The following is a 19,913-nucleotide window of genomic DNA, read 5'->3' as shown; positions in this document are numbered from 1 at the left end:
TTTAAGTGGGCTGGAGCCATCATTTGATCTTTTTTCTTCTCCTTTCACCACAACCTCTAACTTTTAATCTTTTCATTCCCGACTCTTCCATACATTATTTACTACAATAATTGTATTTTGCCAGCTTTTTCTTTGCAGTCCCCCAAACTTGAGACATCAAAACAATACACAAATCTACTTAAGAGGATATCCTTGACCAAAAATTTTTTTCATTATTACTAATGGCAAATTTTCCTTTTCTCATCACTGCTTGTTATTATATTAATGAGAATGGAAGGGTGTATAGTAAACTTCACTGATATCTGATAAATATATATTTTTCTTATGCAATTATTTTCATTCTATTTTTAATTTTTTTTTTATTTTCAACTGATATATTTGTAGAACATTTTATTTATCATTTTATGAAAGTATATTGTATAAATAAAAAAAAAACTGGTATGGTTTCAAGTTTCTTTATGTATGACGGTAACAAAAATTATGAAACAAAAAAGGCCCACTGAGATGCCAGTCACCAAACAGGGTCAAGAGAATTAGCCATAAGATTTTTTTTATTTATTTATTTTTTTTTTATGTTATGGCCTATAGCACCTGTATGCATACTTGAAGAGTATATGTGGGAAGCGCAGTTCAGCTTCCACCCATTACTGGCGCAGGCAATTTTTTTTTATAGTGGTACCCATATTAGGGCCCATATCACCACCCAAGTGCATCTTTGGTGTAACCACCTAAAACCTAGGTATCATGGTGACATGTAGGTAACATTAAACAACTCAACAAATGGCATAGTTTCAAAGCAGTGTGTGGACGTCTGCCCGACCCCACGCTCACCACCTTATCCACAATGCCACCGCTTCCTATACTCTTGAAATCTTCCACTTAAATGAGTTCAAGTCATACGTAGATGGAAATAAAGAAGTAGGCAGGCAGTTCCAGAGTTTACCAGAGAAAAGGATGAATGATTGAGAGAAGTGTGGTCAACTATTGCATTAGAGGTGTACATAATAGTGGTGAGAAAAAGAAAAAATTTTTGCAGCAAGGCTGCAGGAGGAGGGGAGCCATGCAATTAGCAAAATCAGAAGACCAGATGGCATGAAAATAACAGTAAAAGATAGCAAGAGATGTAACATTATGACAGTGAGAAAGAAGCTAAAGAGGAGAGGAGTTGATAAGACAAAAAGCTTTTAATTCTTCCCTTTCCAAGAGACACATCGATAGAAGTTCATCATGCAAGACTCGGGGCACGTCGATAGACGTTTAGGCGTTTTTGGGCCATTTTCTTCCCGTCTTCCTTGCTTGTGAGCTGGCAACATTAATCCGGAGTAAACATATGCTATACTTCACTGTGTCGCCAACTCCCACAATGGTGGGAGCGACAGTGATTTCACGGTGTCCAATTCCGCCGCCTCTCCTGCGTGCCTTACTTCTACACCTCTGGTCTCTCACCATGTTGCGGGGAGACAACTTTGGAATGAGAGTGGTATCAGAACAGGAGAGAGAGAGAGAGAGAGAGAGAGAGAGAGAGAGAGAGAGAGAGAGAGAGAGAGAGAGAGAGAGAGAGAGAGAGAGAGATACAAGGGGCCCGTTTTCTATCAGTCTAGCCAAGGCTGCTGAACCCGATTGGACGCAAGGCCACGTCCCCCAATGATACCACCTTCAACCTGTAACATTTTGGTAACCATAGCATCTAGAGACTTCTGTTTTTTTTGCATTGCAAAGAGGAAGAGTTACTTGTGGGCAGAACACCATTTGTACTCACTTGTTTATTGAATTTCTAAGTGTAATCAGTATGTGAATGCAGGCTATTTTGTGCGTTTGTCACCAAACCAGCTGATTAACATGAGCGAAAACTCCCAATTTCCCTGAATTATAGGGGTTAAACATACATTCGTATTTACCGATGCTGTGACAGAACTTCGTATATGTAGTACAAAGGAGGAATTGGCGAGTTACCCATGCTTTACTAATGGCACGCCACATGACCTGGAATTTCTCTTTTAACACCTTATGTGCTTTAAAGGCCCTGGGGTTCTCAGAATGATACACCAGCAATGGTTTGACTTAACAGTTACTACTAGTCACAGATACGCACATCACGTTCATATTTTGCAATTATCTTGTGTTTCATATCCATTGTGAGACTCTTCATAAGTTTCTCCTTTTCAGCCTCCTTATTTTCACTTTTGGGAACCATGATCATGAGGTCTTGAGTTCACAAAACTTAAGAAAAAATACACACTACCAAGGAGCACAGACACACATGCACAAAGGATAAATAACGATACACAACGCAGGTAGCCGAGTGATCACTGTGCCACCTACCGATGGCTCTTCGTATCTTTAAAATATCTTTGTATTTCGAGGCGTAGATTATATGAAATTTTTCGTCATATATAAAAAAAATTGTATGTTGGGGCATTCGTATCTCGAGGTACTACTGTATTTGAAACCATAACAACTAGAATTGAGGATATCCCCTTAAAATGTCATGATTATAACCATTTATTTAAACCAGTGTGGAGAATACAGTCAACCCTTGACTATCGCGACTTCAGCCATCATGTTTTATTGCTATTACGCACCCATGAAAAGCTGCTAAAATTTCATTATCGTGACCTCAGATGCCTGCTATCGCGCGCCCAGCCATGACGTCATGGGATATCTGAGCGCTCATTGGCCAAAACTGCCTTCCCGCCAAGATGAAACACAGTCTCTAAGTGCGCGTCCTCCCCACTAAACAGTGATAGATTCTACCATTTTTTGTGCTTACAAAGGCCACCAACCCTCCATGCCGTCCTCCTACCATCGCTGAATGTAAACCAATGAGACAAGACAGAACCCTAGCTGTGAAATGTTGTTTATGAATACAAAAAGGTACAGTAAATACAATGAGCTGATGTAATTTTTTTTATGTTATAACCTTGACATGTTTTAATTGGTACCAATGGATTATACAGTGATTAAAAAAAGTTAAAAATGAGGGATATTAGGAGTAAAATTTGTGGTTGCGGCACCAATAACAGTTTTCACCATTAGTTGTTCAATTCGGCTATCGCGTTTTCGGCTATGGCGCGGCTATTGCGGCCCCAATTAGGCGTGATAGCTGAGGGTTAAGTGTGATTTGTCACAATATAAGCATGAAAGGTAGACTAAGTAGTGTGTTATGATGCCACATCAGATAAAGGAGCCAGATCTAGATAATACCTATCACACACACACACACACACACACACACCTGTACTCAGCAATGGCAGTGTTCTCCTCAGTACGCACTCTGATCTCTTCTTGCAACTTGGAGCGGTCGACTAATTCTAGGAAGTCCACCTCATCATCCTCCAGGCCACGCACCATATTTTTGAACCTGAGAAAAGAAAGAGATCATGAAGGCTGATCTGGAGAAGGGATTCATGTGAACACCAGTTAGACATGGGTTAGTTGATCTTAAGCTCATGGCCTCATCTCACAGTATAGTGGTAGTGCATCAGCATAGTCAGGAGCAGAAACCTGCCTAAAACTAGAGATATACCGATACCAGAATTTTGACTGATACCGATACCAATACCACAAAATATGACCAATACTGGTACCACTACCAATACCGATACCGATACTACGAGTACTATTGATACTGAAAACAGTGCATTGTAAACCAGTCTATAAGATTGTAGCCCACAGTCGTATGTGTGTTTTCTTTAAAGTTTGACATTATTATTATTATTATTATTATTATTATTATTATAATTATTATCATTATTATTAATTATTATTATTATCATTATTGTTATTATTATTATTAGTTATTCAATTAGGTTAGGTTAGTTTTGTTTGATTAGATTAGTTTATATTCAGTTAGTTTACACAAGTTAGATTAATGATGTTAGGACAAATTAAAAGTTGTCAAAAATAACACGAACAAACATTTACCCTGCGATCTAGATAGCACACGGTCCACATAAGGAAATAGCCAATCTTTATTAATCTATTAGTATCATATTTTCTGACCGTGAAAAAAGACATGTAGACAGACCCTCATTTGTCCAGTTTGAACAACCTATAAGGAAATAATAAGTCATACTGAGTGTTATGGGTTCCAATGTTTTGTCCACAGGCGGAAAATCCATGACGTCACTTATAAATACTGCTAAACGTCTCCATAATCACCATCCCCACGTTGAGTAGCTTACCGCCCAATCCCCTCATGAATTTTGTTTGGATAATGCTTTCCAACAATCTGGGTTGCTAAATACGTACACATTTCAGCAACATTTCCAGTGCAATGTTACCACGTGAGCGAAATACACCAACAGTGCGCAGAACATCTGGTCGGATGAAGCACACACCCACTAGGAATAATGTTATTATCTCTCTCTCTGTCTTTCTTGAACTGAAATATGAGTGTTCTTGAGTACTTAGCCTGGGAGCCATTGGGTGATAATTCTATTACTTTAGCATCTGAATCATTTGCAATATTCTTTCTAAAATTGTGGGTTAAAGATGGCAGAGCAGAAATTGAGAAGCAATATATGCCACTGTATTCAAATAAATGTCTTTGATTACATCTATGAATATACAGCTGTCTTATAACCAGAACTGTTATTTGTAGTCTACCAGTCAGAAGAATTAAAATTCTATAGATAACAAGCAAACCATGATAAAACTGGTAAACCTTAACTTATGCACACACAGCAGACTGTAGTATGCCTGTTTATATATAAATACACACCACCCATCTACCTGCCCACCAGCCCACCCAACCGCACACATGCACGCACACACACACACACACACACCACGTAGTGTAGTGGTTAGCACGCTCGACTCAGAATCGAGAGAGCCGGGTTCGAGTCGATGGCGGCGAGGCAAATAGGCAAGCCTCTTAATGTGTAGCCCCTGTTCACCTAGCAGTAAATAGGTACGGGATGTAACTCGAGAGGTTGTGGCCTCGCTTTCCCGGTGTGTGTTGTGTGTGATTTGGTCTCAGTCCTACTTGAAGATTGGTCTATGAGCTCTGACTTCGCTCCGTAATGGGGAAGACTGGCTGGGTGACCAGCAAGCGACCGAGGTGAATTACAAACACACACACACACACACACACACACAATAGAAACAAGAGAAAGATTAAAAGGAGAGAACGGGATGGTGGAAGACCCAAAAAGTATGGCAGAACTGTTAAATAGTAAATTTCATTAGGTCTTTACTAAGGAATCCAAATTTGAAAGACTACAGGGTAATAGAGACTCTATATGAAAGAGGTTAAAGTAACCAAGCTTGAAATAAAAGAGTTGATGACGGAATTAGATGAAGACAAGGCAATGGGACTGGATGAAGTCTCAGGCAGAATATTAAAAGAATGTAAGGAAGAACTAGCAAGTCCTATATACAACATCATAAAATGCTCAATAGAAAATGGAACAGTACCAGTAGAATGGAAAAGAGCTGAGGTGGTTCCCATATATAAGAAAGGAAGGAAGAAAGAACCTTTAAATTACAGACCAGTATCACTAACTAATGTAATATGCAAGATGTGAAAGAGTAATAAAGAAACAATGGATCAAGTTCCTTGAAGACAAGAAATTATGATCAAATAGCCAATTTGGTTTTAGAAAAGGTCTGTCGTGTGTAACAAATTTATTGAGTTACTACTCTAGAATAGTTGATAAAGTACAAGAGAGAGAGATGGATGGATTGACTGTATTTATTTGGATTTCAAATAGGCGTTTGATAAAGTGCCACATGAAAGATTACTGTGGAAGTTAGAAAAGAAGGGTGGCTTAAAAGGAAGCACATTGAGATGGATGGAAAATTATTTGAGGGGGAAAGAAAGAAGGACGGTAGTTAAAGATATGAAGTCCAAGTGGAGACCAGTAGAAAGTGGAGTGCCACAGGGGTCAGTATTGGCACCAATACTTTTTCTCATATATATAAATGACATGCCAGAGAGAGTGAACAGCTACATAAATCTGTTTGCAGACGATGCAAAACTGTGCAGAGTTATAAAGCAAAAAGAGGATTGTGAAATACTGCAGGAAGACTTAAACAAGATCTGGAAATGGAGTAAAAAATGGGAGATGGAATTCAATGTGGACAAAAGCCATGTCATGGAAATGTGAAAGAGTGAAAGATGACCAGTGGAAATCTATAAGATGGGAGATGGAGTAGAACTAGAAAAAGTAAAAAAGGAAAAGGACTTGGGAGTGACAATGGAAGAAAACAATCAACCGGTAAGCCACATTGATAGAATTTTCAGAGACATAATTTGCTAAAGAATATTGGATTAGCATTTCACTATATGGACAAAGAAAGGATGAAGAAATTGATAAGTACTATAATAAGACCCAGATTGGAGTTGTGTGAACACCCCATAAAAAAGAAACACATAAGGAAGTTGGAGAGACTACAAAAAATGGCTACAAGAATGGTTCCAGAATTTGAAGGGATGACATAGGAGAGACTAAAGGCTATGGATCTACCAACCCTGGAACAGAGAAGAGAGGGAGATTTGATACAAGTTTATAAATTGATTAACGGAATGGATCAAGTGGATAATGAGAAACTGATTCTGAGAGAAGAATATGACATTAGAAGCACAAGACCGCATAGTAAAAAACTGAGGAAGGGAAGATGTCTAAGAGATGTTAAAAAATATAGTTTCCCACAAAGATGTGTTGAGACTTGGAACAGTTTGAGTGAGGAAGTGGTGTCAGCAAAGAGTGTGCATAGCTTTAAAGAAAAATTGGATAAGTGTAGATATGGAGATGGGGCCACATGAGCGTAAAGCCCAGGCCCTGTAAAACTACAACTAGGTAAATACACACACACACACACACACACACACACACACACACACACACACACACACACACACACACACACCGTCGTTGAGAAAGGACTGCTCGTCTCCGGCTGCGGACGGGAAGAAGTGAAAATACCCATGGTGTTACAGGGCCCGGGTACCTCTGAGTTAGTGTCCTGTTGATGTCCTACTGTCGCATAGTGTTGAAAGTGAGGGATATGGAGAGTGGTCCCTGAGAGGTGAGTGTGGGCGGTGATTGTTTTGGCCGTAATCAGCTGACGATAGCAAACATGGCAGCTACCCCTAGGCAACCCAAAGATTTTGAAGGTTTTGTAACTACTCCAAGAGGACTGGAGAAATTAGATATGGATGCAAGAATCCAGGCACTGGAAAGTAAGTTCCTAAACATTTTGTCCATAGAAGAAAAACTGAATAGAGTTATAGTCGAGAATGATTCGTTCAAAAAAGAGATCTATTTGTTAACGATAGCGAATAAAGAGCTATTGAAGGAAAAAGTAGAGATGGAGAAGGAAAACCAACAACTAAGGAAACAATGTGAAGAGATGAAGGCTAAACTCCTAGAAATGGAGATGAAAATATCCGAAGGGGACTTAAGGAAGAATTGATGCCAGAATGAAAGAAGTGAACCATGAACATCAGGAGGTACAAAGGTCCTTTAGGGAGATAGTGAAAAAGCAGGAAGAGGAAAATAAAGTGATTACGCAGAGTGAAATGGTAAAGGCACTAAAGGAAAATGAGTATGTGGTGAGAGATATTGCTGAAAAGAAAAAACGTGTGATCATAACAGGATTGAGGGAGGAAACTAACAGAAACTGGCAGGATGGGAGGAATAAGGAAAATGACAGGATTAAGTCTTTACTGAATAAGATCTCTGTGGAGGAAGAGAACCTATATGCTGAGGTAGAAGAAAGTGTGAGATTGGGAGCTTTTGAGGAAGGCAAGAATAGACCATTAAAATTTAAATTAAAGTCTCAGGTGGCAGCTGAGGCCTTGTTGAGGAGGGCTTGGAAACTTAAGGACTCTGAGGAAACCAAAACAATTTACATAAGAAGAAATATGTCACAGGATGAGTGAATGAAAATGAAAGAGCTTGTAACTGAAGTGAAAAAGAGGAATGACGAAAGAACAGAGGAGGAAAAGACCAAGTTTTTTTGGAGGATGAGAAATGGGAGGCTAAAGAAGTGGTGGATAAAACAGACGGAATAGACATTACATGAAAGAAAGAGACTAGGAATGGAATACAAGTGACTTACATGAATATAGATGGATTTCTGTCTAGGAGGCTAGAATGTATGGATTACCTAAGACATAATGTGTATAGTGGAAACAAAGGTAAGGCCCGAAATAAAGCTAGACTGGTTTGTTGTAAAACACTACAAAGTATGGAGAAATGATAGAAAAATAAAGGTGGTGGTATAATGGTTCTTACTAAGGAAGATCTGATAGTGAAGGAGGTGAACTACAGTAAGAGAAATGAGGAAGTGATAAGTATGCTTATAACAGATGGCAAGAGGGACATTAATATTATAACAGTATACATACCACCCAGAACCAGTGCTTGGGAATATGAACAGTACCAAATGGTGATGAGAAATACTCTAGACAGAATGAAGCAAGAACTCAACAGAAAGGATAGAGTGATGATAGTTGGAGACTTTAATTGCAAAGAAATAGTGTGGGAAGACTACGAAGTGGTGAATGGTGGTGAGTGGGCAGAAGAATTGTTAAAGGTAGCAACAAATAACTTGATGGCACAGTGGGTGAGATCACCAACAAGGTGCAGGGGACAAGATGTTGCAGCAAGGTTGGATTTGGTATTTACCAGGGAATCTCTAAAGAGGAAATTGAACATGAAAGTCCCTTAGGGAAAAGCGATCATGATGTCCTAAGCTTTGAGCTGGATACAGAATTAAGCACGAATAAGATTGTGGAACGCAGGCAGGAAAAATTAAATTATACATACTAGGGGAAATTATAACCATATAAGGGAGTTCTTTAATGAAATTGACTGGTCCGTGGTATACCAGGAAAGAGATATGCAATTGAAGTACGATAAATTTATGGATTTGTATAACTCTGCTGTGAAAAAGTTTGTGCTATATTACAGAAAGAGGACTTTAAATAATAAACAGTGGTTTAATAGAAATTGTGAAGAAGCAAAAAAGAACAAAGAAAAGGCATGGAAGAAACTTAAGAAAAACAGTGATGTATTATCAAGGGAAGGCTACAAAACAGCAAGGAATAGATATGTTGAAGAAAGGAGAACAGCACAGAAGGAATATGAACAGAGGGTGGTGGAAAACTGTGATAGTGACCCAAAAATGTTTTACAAATTCATAAATGGAAAACTAAATAAAAGGGAGGCAATAGAAAAGGTAAAAACGGGAAGAAGTATATGAAGATGCTGGAGATATAGCTGATATTTTGAACGACAACTTTTGCAAAGTGTTTACAAAGGAGGAGCATTTTATGGAAAGAAGGCCTACGGAAATAAAGCAAATGCAGGACATCATGGTTACTAAGGAAGATGTAAGGAAAATTATAAGCAATCTGGATATTAATAAATCAGTGGGGCCTGATGGCATATCTGGGAGGTTGCTAAAAGAATGTAAGGATCAATTGTTGAACCCCGTATTTGATATTGTGGAAACCTCCCTACGAGCAGGGTCAGTCCTGAAAGAGTGGAAAAGAGCTGACATTGTGTAGAATGTAGAATGGAACCGCTAAATTATAGACCAGTATCGTTGACTAGTATATTGTGCAAGGTATGTGAAGAAGTAATTAAAGCTAAGTGGAGTGAGTATCTAGAAAGTGAAAACATTCTGAGTGAAAGGCAGTTTGGTTTCAGAAAAGGAAGATCGTGTGTATCCAATTTATTATGTTTTTATTCAAGAGTGACTGACATACTACAACATAGAGAGGGATGGGTGGATGCTATCTACCTGGACTTGAGAAAGGCCTTTGATAAAGTACCACACAATAGACTGATGTGGAAACTAAAGATGACTGAAGGAGTAAATGATAAACTAGCAAAATGGATGGAAAATTACTTAATGGGAAGAGAAATGAGAACAGTGGTGAGAGGAAGGAAGTCCGAGTGGAAGAAGGTAACCAGTGGAGTTCCACAAGGGTCAGTGCTGGGTCCCATCATGTTTTTGATTTATGTTAATGATATGCCAGTAGGAATTGACAGTTATATGAACATGTTTGCGGACGATACTAAAATTATGAGGAGAGTAAAGAATGTGGAAGATTGTAACAAGTTACAGGAAGATCTTGATAAAATATATGAGTGGAGTAAAGAGTGGCAGATGGAATTTAATATAGACAAGACTCATGTTATGAAAATGGGAAGAAGTAGATACAGACCAAACTGGGATTACAGGCTGGGTGATGAGAAAATTAAAGAGACCAATGAAGAGAAAGACTTAGGAGTAACCGTGCAAAACACTTTGTCATCGGAGAAACACATTAACAAGATTTTTTGGAAAACATACAACATGCTTCAAAATATTGGCCTTGCATTCCACTACCTAGATGAAGGAATGATGAAGAAGATATTATGTACCTTAATAAGACCCCAGCTAGAATATGCAGCATGTGTCTGGTCACCGCATATGAAGAAAAATGTGAAGAAGGTAGAAAGGGTACAAAGGCTGGCAACAAGGATGGTACCAGGACTCAGGGAGTTAGACTATGAGGAAAGACTGAAGAAGCTGGGGCTGACCACATTAGAAGAGAGAACAAGAGGAGACATGATAACTATGTATAAATTGGTGAACAAGATTGACATACTAGATAGAGAGTTGATAAAGGTGACCACAAGTAATCATCTCCGAGGACATGGAAAAAAGCTAATAAAGAACATCTGTCTAAATGATGTGAGAAAATACAGTTTCCCGCATCGTAGCATTGATAAGTGGAATAAACTGAGCAGTCATGTCGTTGACGTGGTGTGTGTCAATCAGATGAAAGAGAGATATGACAGGAATGGACAAGGAGACAGGACACAGAGAGCTTAGCTCGGGCCCTGTAATGCACAAATAGGTAAATACACACACACACACACACACACACACACACACACACACACACACACACACACACACACATACACAAACCTGGACTGAGCAGCTGAACCACTCTAACGACACACACACACACACACACACACACACATACACAAACCTGGACTGAGCAGCTGAACCACTCTAATGACACACACACACACACACACACACACACACACATACACAAACCTGGACTGAGCAGCTGAACCACTCTAACGACACACACACACACAAATAGCACTTCATAACAATACATATACAGGACATATAAATCCTATTCAATTATCTTGCAATAAGATATACGTACTGGCTGTCATATAGCACCAACAACCTGGAAGAACAGGCCTAGGATGATCAGGCCAGCCTGGGTATCTTTTTCAAGATTACTCTTTCTCCTCTTTAAGCAATGGGTCACAACTCTTAATATCTACCCACATAATCACAACTAGATGAACAGGGACTTCTGATCCAGCCTGGAAATTGAACCCAGGACCTTCTGGCTGTATATGTGATGTGGTAAGCACTGCACCACCAGACTGTGTGTGTGTGTGTGTGTGTGTGTGTGTGTGTGTGTGTGTGTGTGTGTGTGTGTGTGTGTGTGTGTGTGTGTGTGTGTGTTTCACGGTTTGATCTGCTGCAGTCTCTGACGAGACAGCCAGACGTTACCCTACAGAACGAGCTCAGAGCTCATTATTTCCGATCTTCGGATAGGCCTGAGACCAGGCACACACCACACACCGGGACAACAAGGTCACAACTCCTCGATTTACATCCCGTACCTACTCACTGCTAGGTGAACAAGGGCTACACGTCAAAGGAGACACACCCAAATATCTCCACCCGGCTGGGGAATCGAACCCCGGTCCTCTGGCTTGTGAAGCCAGCGCTCTAACCACTGAGCTACCGGGTGTGTGTGTGTGTGTGTGTGTGTGTGTGTGTGTGTGTGTGTGTGTGTGTGTGTGTGTGTGTGTGTGTGTGTGTGTGTGTGTGTGTGTATTTACCTAGTTGTATTGTAGAGAGTTTGAGCAGGGCTCATAGTGTCCTGTCTCCTTATCTCCATTTATCTAATTTTTCCTTAAAGTTATACACATTATGTGCTGTAACAACTTCATTATTCAATGCATTCCATTTTTTTACAGTTCTGTGTGGAAAACTGTATTTTTCAATATTCTTCACACACTGCCTCATTCTGATCTTCTTTACATGTCCTCCTGTCCTTCTATCCTCTTCTGTCACCAGCACCAGGTCATCCTTGTCTATCTTTTCAATGTCATAGAATATCTAGTACAATGTTATTAGGTCCCCCACATTTTCTTCTATCTTGTAAGGTTGGCAGTCCTATTTCCTTCAGTCGTTCTTTATATGTGAGGTCCTTTAATTCTGGCACCATCTTTGTAGCAATCTTCTGTATCCTTTCCAATTTTCTTATATCCTTTTTAGAGCTTGGAGACCATACCACTATTGCATATTCCAACCTTGGATGTATCATGCTAGTGATGATTTTTTTCATCATATCTTTGTCCATGTATCGAAATGCCACTCCCAGACTTTTTTCCTCGTTAGTCTTCATTATTTGCTCCTCTCCCATCAAATAGTTCCATACCGGTCTTCTTTTGCTCCTTCCTATTTCCATTATGTGACATTTCTTGGCATTAAACTCCAATTTCCACTTCTTATTCCACTCATAGATCTTGTTTATATCTTTCTGTAACAGCATATATTCCTTTCTGGTTTTGATAACTTTTAGCAACTTTGCATCATCAGCAAATAAATTAATGTTACTGTTAACCCCAATGTGAATATCGTTTACATAAATCTGAAACATAATGGGGGCTAACACTGACCCTTGTGGCACTCCGCTTGTTACTTTACCCCAAGATGAGTATGTATCTCTGATCACAGTTCTCATCTCCCTATCCTTCAAATAATCTCTTATCCATTCTAGCAAAGTTCCTCACAGTCCTCCTATGTTCTCTAGTTTCCAAAGTAGTCTTCCATGTGGGACTTTATCAAAAGCCTTTTTTATATCCAGGTATACTGTGTCCACCCATCTGTCTCTGTTTTCCAGTCATGCAATAACTCTCGAGTAGAATCTTATTAAGTTTGATACACATGATCGCTCTGTCCTGAACCCAAATTGTCTGTTCGATAGGACTTGTTCCTCTTTTAGATATTTAACCCATTTTTTTTTTTATAATTATTTCACACAACTTCCCCAAAACACTTGTAAGTGACACTGGTCTGTAGTTTAATGGTTCAGTTGCCTTTCCTCCTTTACATATCGATATTACATTGGCTCTCTTCCATTCTAGTGGAACTTTCGCTTCATTTATTGAACTTGTAATTATTTCCCAAATTGGATCTAGTAGTTACTCTTTATATTCTTTTAACACCCAGCCTGATACACCATCTGGCCCCATTGCTTTTCTGACATCCAACTTATCTAATATTCTTCCAATATCCTCCATGTGCACTATGATTTCCTGTAATCCTTGGTAATGCAATGTCCTACTAGGTACTGTGAAATCTTCTGCAGTGACCACTATTTTGAAGCTCTCATTCATTATTTCACACATTTCCTTCTGTTTGGTATGTCTTCCCTCCTTTAATTATTTTTTCTATATTTTCCTTGTTCTTCGTTTTGCCATTTATAAACTTCTAGAAAAGTTTGAGTTTGTCTTTGCTTTTATTCACCACATGTTTCTCAAAGTTTCTTTTTTCCTCTCTCCTTGCTCTAATATACTCATTCTCGCATCTCTATACTGCCATCTGTTATTGTCATTTCTCTGTTTGATGAGTTTCTTCCAAGCTTTATCTTTTGCCTTTTTAGCTTCTATGCATCCAGCATTGTACCAAACATGTATTTTTTTTCTTAACTCTATAAAAAGGTACATACTTTTTTTACTTTTTTATCATATTTCTGTAAGAATATTTCATATTTCCCTTGTATTGTCTTTCCATACATAATATTTCTCCACTCAATATCAGGAAAAATAGATTCTTAATTTTTCAAAATCCACTCTTGCATAATTTAATCTCTCTCCTTTGTAGTCATCTCTGTAACTTATCCCATCCTCCTCCTATATTTGCATCTCTAATGTCACATGATCACTTCTTCCCATTGGACTAAGGTATTGTGTGATTGGAGGGGGCTCTGGTTTCTTTGCGAATACTAAGTCAAGCAATGATGGTTCTTCTTCCCCCCTGTATCTTGTTGACTCCTCTACCCACTGATCCATTGTATTAACCATAGTCAACTGTAACACCTCCTCGCTCCACTGTCCAGCATTATCCATTACTTCCATCTCTCTCCAGTTTACTTTTTTACAGTTAAAGTCTCCAACTAAAAGTATTCTTCCATCTCTTCTTATCATGTTATCTAAGCACTTGATCACCTCTCTTTGCATATCTTTATGTTCTTCAGTTCCCCATGTATTTTGCCTTTGGTGGCACATATGAACTATAATTTTTCTCTTCTTCAATTCCTCTGTTTTGATTGTTACTCCCATTACTTCCACTTTGTCCTCACTATATTGCACATCCTCCACATATATTATCACGAACTATTATTAGTAATCCTCCTCCCCCTTTATCCTTCCTGTCTCTCCTCCAGCTATTATATCCCTTCTCTTTTAAGTTAACATGGATCTCCTCTCTTAGTTTTGTTTCAACGATGCACATTACATCCGGCTTTTTCTCTTTCAAATAATCCCTAACCTCCAACATGCTGGATAACAACTCATCATTGGCCAGTTTCCCTTTCCTAGCCATAATTTCCTCCACCACCACTTGTGATCTCATTCTCACTTTCATTGGTCTCCTATTCCCCTTCACTGTATCTTCCTAACCTGATCACTTCCTCCACCTCCTGGTCCAGTTCTTGCATGCTGTCTTGAACTTGTTTGATAACAGTTTTGGCCAATTCTCTCTCTTCATGTTCTCTCGTGAACTTGTTTGGATTTTGTTTTCCTTCATCCCAAAAATCACAAAACTTTTCCTCTTATCCAATGTATCTTGCACAAGATATTCTTTCTCTTTAATTACTTGTAATACAGCAACTTTTGTGTTTTCCTGAATACAGTAAAACCTTGCTTGATGAACATCTCTAAGGACAAACAATTCAGGAGACGATAAAAAAATTTGTCAATATATCGACCCAGGGGACGAATGATATTTCGGTTAAACGGCTTGCCGGCCCGTTTGTGTGATAGCCAACCCGGCTATCACACAACAACAAAACAAAATATAAGCACAAAAGAAAATAGAAACAGGAACATACGAAAAAATATTACATAACATAATCTCCGTGCCACCACGATTTTCTCCTGTTTTTCCTGGGCATGGTGATGTTACCAGCGCACTCTACTGTAGCTTCCTCGGCGTTATTCTCTCTGCTATAATGGGACCCCACATAGCAGCACTGACTTGTGACGCTACACAGCTGTTGTGTAGCTCTGGCACGCTGCGCACACAGCCTCCATCATTGTGTGTGTTGTCTACCACCCTCCACGGGCCGCCACTGCACGGTTGCTCACTGATCACATCATCGAGACTGCTGATGCTCTACGGGTGAGATTTCCTGCAGCCAAGCTGGTATTCTGTGGTGACTTCAACCGCTTGGATATCAGTGAAATCCTACACCAGCTACACCTCACCCAGGTCGTGGACTTCCCCACCCACCACCAGTCCACCCTCGACCTTATCATGACAGACCTGAGCCAGCAGTACTCGCCTCCCAAGCCACTCCCCCCCATGGGACGCAGCACCCACCTCTCCATCCTGTGGACACCCACCCCCCACCACCTCGGTTCCCAGGTCAACTGTCACCAGATCCCACAGGCCCATGCCTGACTCCGCCATGAGGGAATTTGGGCAGTGGCTGACACATCACCCGTGGACCGAGGTACTGGAGGAGGAAGACGTCCACACAAAATGGCGGAACTACTTCACCACCACAATGGAAGCCTTCCACCACTACTTCCCCACCAAGGACATCACAGTGGACCCATCTGATGCCCCTTGGATGACGCCCTGCATCAAACGACTCCTTCGTCAGTGTGACAGGGCTTTCCACTCTAGCCCTGACCAGTACAGGAGTTTAAGGAACAGAGTTATCAGGGAAATTAAAAAAGCCAAGGCAAGCTACTACCCAGACAAAATTCACCATCTCAAGCTTACTAACAACAGACAGTGGTACGACAAGATTAAGTCTTTGTGTGGTTTACAAAAACAAGCCTCTTCTCTTCCCTGCGCTTCACACCTTTCACCTGACAACACGGCCGAAGAGATTAACGGTCACTTTGCTGCGATCTGTCAGACACTCCCTCCCCTTCACTCTACTACTCTCCCAGCCTACCTCCCTGCCTCCTCCCCTCCACCCCCTGTCCAGGAGGTTGATGTTTACAGGAAGCTTCTTAAATTTAAACTAAACAGATCCACCACTCCCACTGACCTCCCCAACAAAATTTACAGAGAATTTGCCCCAGAACTTGCCACACCCCTTTGCTCTATCATCAACGCCTCCCTTTCTCAACATTCCTGCCCCGATGACTGGAAGACATCTTACGTCACCCCCCTCCCCAAAATTTCTAATCCACAGTCACTGAATGATCTAAGACCAGTCGCCATCACCCCTATACCCAGCCTTATCTGTGAAGATTTTGTGTTCTACTGGGCCTATAACAAAATTTGTAACTCTATTGACACACAACAATTTGGCAATAATAAATCCACCTCTACATCTCACTACCTTGTCAGCTTCCTGGAATTCGTCCACAGCCACCTGGACAAACGCAACACTTCTCTAGCTATTGCTTTTGTGGACTTCAGAAAGGCCTTTGATCTTGTTGATCACACTGTTGTGATAAATAAAGCCATCACTCTGGGTCTCTCTCCCTACCTGATAGCGTGGCTGGCAGACTTCCTCACGGGAAGGCGTCAGGCCGTTCGTTATCAGGGCTCTGTCTCCTCTTTCCAACAGCTCACATGCGGGGTCCCTCAGGGGACCAAGATGGGTCCACTGTGCTTCCTCATCCTCATCAACGGTGCTCTCGTCCACACACCCCACCGCTGGAAGTATGTGGACGACTGCACCGTGGGCGTACCCGTCAACAACACCAACCCAGACTTCTCAGCACTTCAGTCCACTCTAAACCAACTACAGACGTGGACGGAGGACAACAAAATGACCATCAACCACACCAAGACCGTGGTGATGCACATTTGTACCTCCACAGCAGCAGTCCCCCCTCCCCAGCTATCTGTGGGCCCTCACTCCCTCCAGGTGGTCTGCAGCACCAAGCTTCTAGGTGTCTTGGTGGATGATGAATTATCATGGAAGCAGCATGTTTCCAACATCATCAGGTCAGCCTCATACAAAATCTATTTACTGCGCCGACTCAGGTCCCTGGGAGCACCGGCAGATGAGCTGAGGGGAGTGTACCTCACCTTTATACTCCCTAAGCTCATGTACGCCGCCCAGCGTGGTCCTCCTCCTGAACTTCACACAACGACAACAGCTGGAGAGGGTTCAGAGGAGGGCGTTCAGGGTCATCATAGGGCCTGCCTACAGGTCCTACGAGGACGCCCTGACCTGCCTGAGTCTGCCGAGGCTGGCCACAAGACACCAGGAAGCCTTGGAAAAATTTGGGGAAGGACTGCTGCGTCATCCACGCCTCCGCCACCTGCTACCCCCGACGTGCCTCCCCTGCTCGCGCCACCCGACACCAGAATCGCGTGGCGCCCTTAAGAGCACCGCGCACTGATCGGTACCGACTTAGCGCAGTGCCCACTATTGTGCGAGCCTTAAATAAATAAGTAAATTAATAAGTGAATTCTAGGTTAAGTTAGATCCATAGTTAGGTTAAGCATTTCAGTTCATTGTTTTAATGCTGTACATTTTCAGTGTAATTTTTTACATTGCCAAATTAATAAATATTAATTTGGCAATGTAAAAAATTACACTGAAAATGTACAGGGGGGGGCATTAAAACAATGAACTGAAATGCTTAACCTAACTATGGATCTAACTTAACCTAGAATTCATTTATTAATTTGGCAATGTAAAAAATTACACTGAAAATGTACAGGGGGGAGAGCATTAAAACAATGAACTGAAATGCTTAACCTAACTATGGATCTAACTTAACCTAGAATTCACTTATTAATTATTATTATTACATCCAAAGTCCTCTCTCATGACTGTCTTCTCGGATCTTGTCTGTCTTCCTCCCCATCCTCCTCTCCTCCATTCCATCATGCCATTAATGTCCAGTCTCTCAGATAAATAACCTTTTCTTTTTTATTAATTTTATTATCATTTTGATAGCATTTAGGTAAGTAAAACAATTTAGGCTTTTTATAATTATTTTGTTCATGTCATGCATACATTAAAGGTCTATTTTGAATGGGTTTTATGGATAAAAGTATGATTTTTTTTTGGTCTGGAACAGATTAATGGTATTTCAATACATTCTTATGGGAAAAATTGACGAACAAATGGGACGAACAAATCGGGTGACGAACAGGATTTAGGAACGAATTATGGTCGTGAGCTGAGGTTTTACTGTATGTCTCTTTACTACCTCTTAAAAAAATAATTTTGTTTCTTTATTTTTTGTATCTCTTCCTTTAACCCTTAAGAGGTCAGCCACGTACATGTAAGTGGAGTCTTTTGCTTACTAGTATCTGTGGTCAATCACGTACAAGTATGTTTGCCCCTTTCTCGCTTTCTATGCATTTGAAATTCCCTCCAGCTTCAGTATTTATGTTCTTTGAAGTGTCTAGCATATATCAGCACAGTTTCTTGCCATTCTGACATGGGTTAGTCACCCCCTTCCCCCACGGAGCGACACTCAGTATTACTGTCATGAGTGTGGTGTAGCTCTATGCATTGAGCCTTATTTTGAAGAATATCACACCCTGCTACAATACTAAAAAGCTTAGATACTGAAAGAAAAAATAATAAACAATATTTTGTGGTAAACTGCTCCAATTTAACAATTATTTTTTACATTATATTTACAATATTTACAATTTTTTTTTAATTTTTCATTTCATAAAACATAGGTTAATCTATGAATATGTAACCATTATACACATGTTTCGTAGGAGAAAAATATCGATAAAATGATAAAAAAAAAAAACCTCCCATCACTGAATGAGCTAAATTTAAAGCTACTACGAGACAATTAAAAATGGAGATTTCGAACTTTAACTCTTATTTTTACTTTTCTGTGCCCATTTTGAGTTATATGGAATCAAAAAAGAAAATGAGAGAGAGAGAGAGAGAGAGAGAGAGAGAGAGAGAGAGAGAGAGAGAGAGAGAGAGAGAGAGAGAGAGAGAGAGAGAGAGAGAGAGAGAGAGAGATGGAACGCGTGCTGTGTTATCGGAGCTTGGGTGGAGTATTTCTTAGCGGCGGGTTCTGCCACAAGTTTGGGGATAATTTTTTTTTATATGCAATAACTTTGCTCTCAGAGGTCATGACATGTTGAAAACTACATCGTTGTACTCAGAATAACAAAGAGAAATATGCTTTTATAAGGAAAAAAATCTTTTAGCATTTTCGACAGGTGTGACTTTTACATGCTGTAGCAGATAGAAAGTAAGTCAGCTCACTGCATTTTAAGGGTTACACTAGACATCACTTCCTTCATGTACCTAAACTCCATTTCCATGTTAATCAACCTCCTCATATTACCTCTTTTGTACCTAAATCCAGAAAAATCATTGTTCACAATATCCTTAGTCGGTTCCATGTCAACTGAACCAGTGCCACTTGCACCAGTACCACATGCACCAGTGCCAACTGAACCAGTAGACAACTGAACCAGTAGACAACTGAACCAGTGGTCTACTGAACCAGTGGTCAACTGAACCAGTAACCATTTGAACCAGCGACCATCCGAACCAGTGCAACTGCAAACTGAACCAGTGCAACTGAACCAGTACTACTTGAACCAGTACTATTTCAACCAGTGACCATCTGAACCAGTGGTCAACTGAACCAGTGGTCAACTGAACCAGTAGT

The 19,913-nt window shown here is 40.3% G+C and overlaps 1 protein-coding gene across 3 annotated transcripts in view; it reads right to left on the bottom strand.

Moving 5' to 3' along the window:
• LOC123520856 (PSME3-interacting protein-like) overlaps positions 1-19,913 on the bottom strand; it is a 60,832-nt gene that overhangs the window by 27,230 nt on the left and 13,689 nt on the right. For all 3 annotated transcript variants that reach the window (XM_045283497.1, XM_045283499.1, XM_045283498.1), the window contains exon 3: positions 3,236-3,361. In XM_045283497.1, the coding sequence (XP_045139432.1) occupies positions 3,236-3,361 (126 nt within the window). The remainder of the gene's footprint in view (positions 1-3,235; positions 3,362-19,913) is intronic.

Source organism: Portunus trituberculatus, chromosome 47 (genome assembly GCF_017591435.1).
Source record: "Portunus trituberculatus isolate SZX2019 chromosome 47, ASM1759143v1, whole genome shotgun sequence".
In the NCBI taxonomy this organism is placed as follows: domain Eukaryota; kingdom Metazoa; phylum Arthropoda; class Malacostraca; order Decapoda; family Portunidae; genus Portunus; species Portunus trituberculatus.
This window is presented reverse-complemented; position numbering and strand designations above follow the sequence as displayed.